At 33.5% G+C, this 3,363-nt stretch overlaps 1 protein-coding gene across 1 annotated transcript in view; it reads left to right on the forward strand.

Annotated features, from left to right (window-relative positions):
• The window catches only part of LOC106101269 (protein abrupt), a 17,168-nt gene extending 15,382 nt beyond the window's left edge, over positions 1–1,786 (forward strand). Inside the window, exon 13 of the mRNA XM_013280434.1 lies at positions 1,758–1,786. Within this exon, the coding sequence (XP_013135888.1) occupies positions 1,758–1,786 (29 nt within the window). The remainder of the gene's footprint in view (positions 1–1,757) is intronic.
• Positions 1,787–3,363: the final 1,577 nt, after the last annotated feature.

The raw sequence follows: 3,363 nt of genomic DNA on the forward strand, positions 1-3,363 counted from the left end.
GCCCCGTGGCCGTGCCGGCCACACTTAGTAGATAATGTTAGCGAGTAGTAATTTTGTATTGTTTATGTAAAGGTCCCGGTCACAAAGTAGGACCTGTTACATAGTAATTCCATCCAACTACCTCAGCATTCGGGCCGATGCGGCGACGTTATTAATAAATCCACACAAATTGTGAAATTCCATCCATCTACCTCACTTCAATAGATTTTATTTAATATTTTATACAATTTATAGATATAATAACTGTTGTTTTATGCATTTTGCAGATTGCATTTATATATACTATATAGAGTATATCGTAGGTAAATATTATGCAAGTCATTAGGTGAACGTTAGTGCTGCCCGTAGATACGTGTTTATTATAATTTGTATAGAGTACGCACTGTATAGCGGAACGTTAGACTGCGTCACGACCGTAGCGGGAACATCACCTCTTGTAACGGAAGCACTCTATTGTAAGTCAAAATATCTTGTATACGAACAAAACACAGAGCTTAAAACGTACTAATACTATTTACACAAGTCGATTTGTGCCGTTTGGATAATATATTACATGATCATTCAAACGACCCGTGCGAGTCGTTTAATATTGTTACGACCATCTTGAGACTGAACGAGTTTTGCGTCTCGGTTACACTTTTAATGGAGGAAATTTGTAAAAGTTCAAATAGATTGTTATATCGCAATACCTATGGCATAATATAACGTTGTATATAAACTGTGGTGATATGTAAAGTACATAATAATGAACAAAAGCAATAAATAAAGTATACCTTGATGTTGCCTTGGAAGTTGTGTAAATATATTGTGGGTAGTTTGTTAAGCGGATTGCGACGCCTCGGCCGCGGTCAGACGAACCTTGTAATAGAAAGCGAGAAAGTTTATTTTGTAGTAATGATGTGGGCTCGTTACTTGTATAACGATTACTGTGATCACAATCTCATATTAGCCTTCGATACTTATACATATTTTTTAGAGTACAATGTTATAGTTATTTAGTATGTGGTAAGAATACATCTTAAGTGAGTCACAAAAATATTTACTTCCCGATTAGAAATCACGTTATTTAAGAACTTAGAGCAATAGGAAGCATTTAATCTTTTATATGAGAATAGTGGTACGTTTTGGAATTTATTGAGTGGCCACACCGCGCTGCGCCGGCTGTCAAATGTGACATTTCCCGACTGTCAAAGTGACAGTTTCCGGCTGGCGCTCGGACTGTGCGGATGTGAGTAGGCGAGAGGTAATATTTTAGCTCGATTTTAAGTGCTACGGGTTGATTGATTTTAATTTCGTTTAGTGTGTTAGTGAGATTTGACAAGTTGAGTCGGATCGGTTTGCGAATGCTTAACCTTGTTGACAGTTAACAGTGTTGCCATAGTGAGTAATTATTTTTGACTGTATATAAATAAGTTTTAATTGTTTAGAGGACGGTGTGCTTAATCAGCGATTTCGTTGTGGATTGTTTTATTTAGATTAAAAGATTGAGCGATTTAACGCGACTACATAATAGGTATCGGTGCACGCTACACTTTACAATAGACAGTTACCAGAATAATATGTTTAAGCAAATAACCATATATTTTTTCAAATACACTTTTGCATGCAAGTTGAATATAATGCGTATGGACACGAGCTACGTCGACGAATTGTTAAGAGGCTATTACATGAATCATAAAGACCGAAATAAAATTTTCTCAAGAAACATAGAATGAAGGAGTATAATATGAGACAATATTTTGATATAACTATTGCAGAACTGTTTGTCCGTAAAACGTGGACGTAGCTCCTGGCCATTGTAATATTGTTGAGAGTACTTAACATATATACCAGTGAAGATATAATTAGGACTTTAAGTCGAATATAAATGATTATGCTCTTTATGTATAAACTACATTTAGTTACCTTATGGACTTTGGAAGTTCCGTATTAGTGTTTTCGTTTTATATTTAGTTGTACTACTTTACCTCATTAGCTGTTCTTGTACTCATTATTGATAATTGTGTTTGTTTAAACGTTCCCCGAGAGACTTCACGTTTACCTTTTACTGTAATGCAACCTAGCCGTTTAACGAGTAGGTTGAAATATTTTTGGTAGAATTAATCATTGAGATGAAGCACAAAAATTATTTTTTGTAAGAGAACAATAGTTAGGTAACTGAAAACTATATCATAAATATGTATACAAAACTACGTCTTTCGAGGGTCGAATGTATATGTTTATTTCTTGAGATTAATATGAGACTATTTACAAGCGATTACTGAAATACATATGTCATTAAATTTAGTTTACTTTGCACCATGTATTTTCGCATTTTTGTAATTATTTTTTGTCATTTATACAGATTACATTCTAAAATAGTGGGCACAAATTTTAACAAACCAGCTTGTAAGCGTGTAGTGTTAGTTGAGTTCAAAAAAAGTTTTGATTTGTTGATTTACTCTAAAATGTTTTGTTTTCTGTACATTAAGTACTGCGTATCTCAAATTATTATAAAATTAAGAACGTAAATAATTTGTTTTATTGTAAACTTTAGTTTACTTAGATTTCTAAGTTTCTCGAATTACCACAGTGGCGCTAGTGTATACGTTTTGAATGTTGCCACTGTACAAAAAGTTATTTAAGTTTGTTTTTTGGACGCAATAATTTGCAACGCAAACGCACTTCTGTTAAGCTATAATTGTTTAAAAATGTTCAAGCCACGCCTTCGCCGTACGTTAGTGTACTAGCTGTATGCTTCAATACATTATAATAAACAAAAATAATAAAGGTAAATTGTTTTGATATTGTCGTTTCAATTATAATCTTACTTCTTACTAATATTATAAATGCGAAAGTTTGAATAGATGAATGTTAGTTTACCGTTTAAACGCTTGAATGGATATCAATAATGGCATAGATGTAGAGCATAGTCTGAGAAAACACTTGGATTACTTTTTGACCGACTTCCCAAAATAAGGAGGTACTCAATTCGTCTGGATGTTTTTTTTTTTAATTTTTTTTTTTATGTGTGTTACGGCATAACTCCGCCGCTAGTGCACCGATTTTGATAATTCATTTTTTATCCGAAAGATAATGCTTGCAGGTGGGTCCCATTTTTTTGTTTGATTTTTGGAGTCAAAGACTACGACGTAGTTAAATAGTTTAGCTCAAAATCGCGCGACGAAATTTCGGGTCATTTTTGCTTTCTTTGCTTACTAGCCTAAACTATAAGACCTACATAAAAATGATGTATGGAAGAATTGTAGCCCTTTAAATTAGCTAAATAAAATTCCGCGACAGCATATATCTATCTATTAAGGTTGTCGCACAATAACCACTTTTATCATAAAAATATCGCTCGAAATCTATACCCCACTTTAA

Source organism: Papilio polytes, unplaced genomic scaffold (assembly GCF_000836215.1).
Source record: "Papilio polytes unplaced genomic scaffold, Ppol_1.0 DF823991.1, whole genome shotgun sequence".
NCBI lineage: Eukaryota > Metazoa > Arthropoda > Insecta > Lepidoptera > Papilionidae > Papilio > Papilio polytes.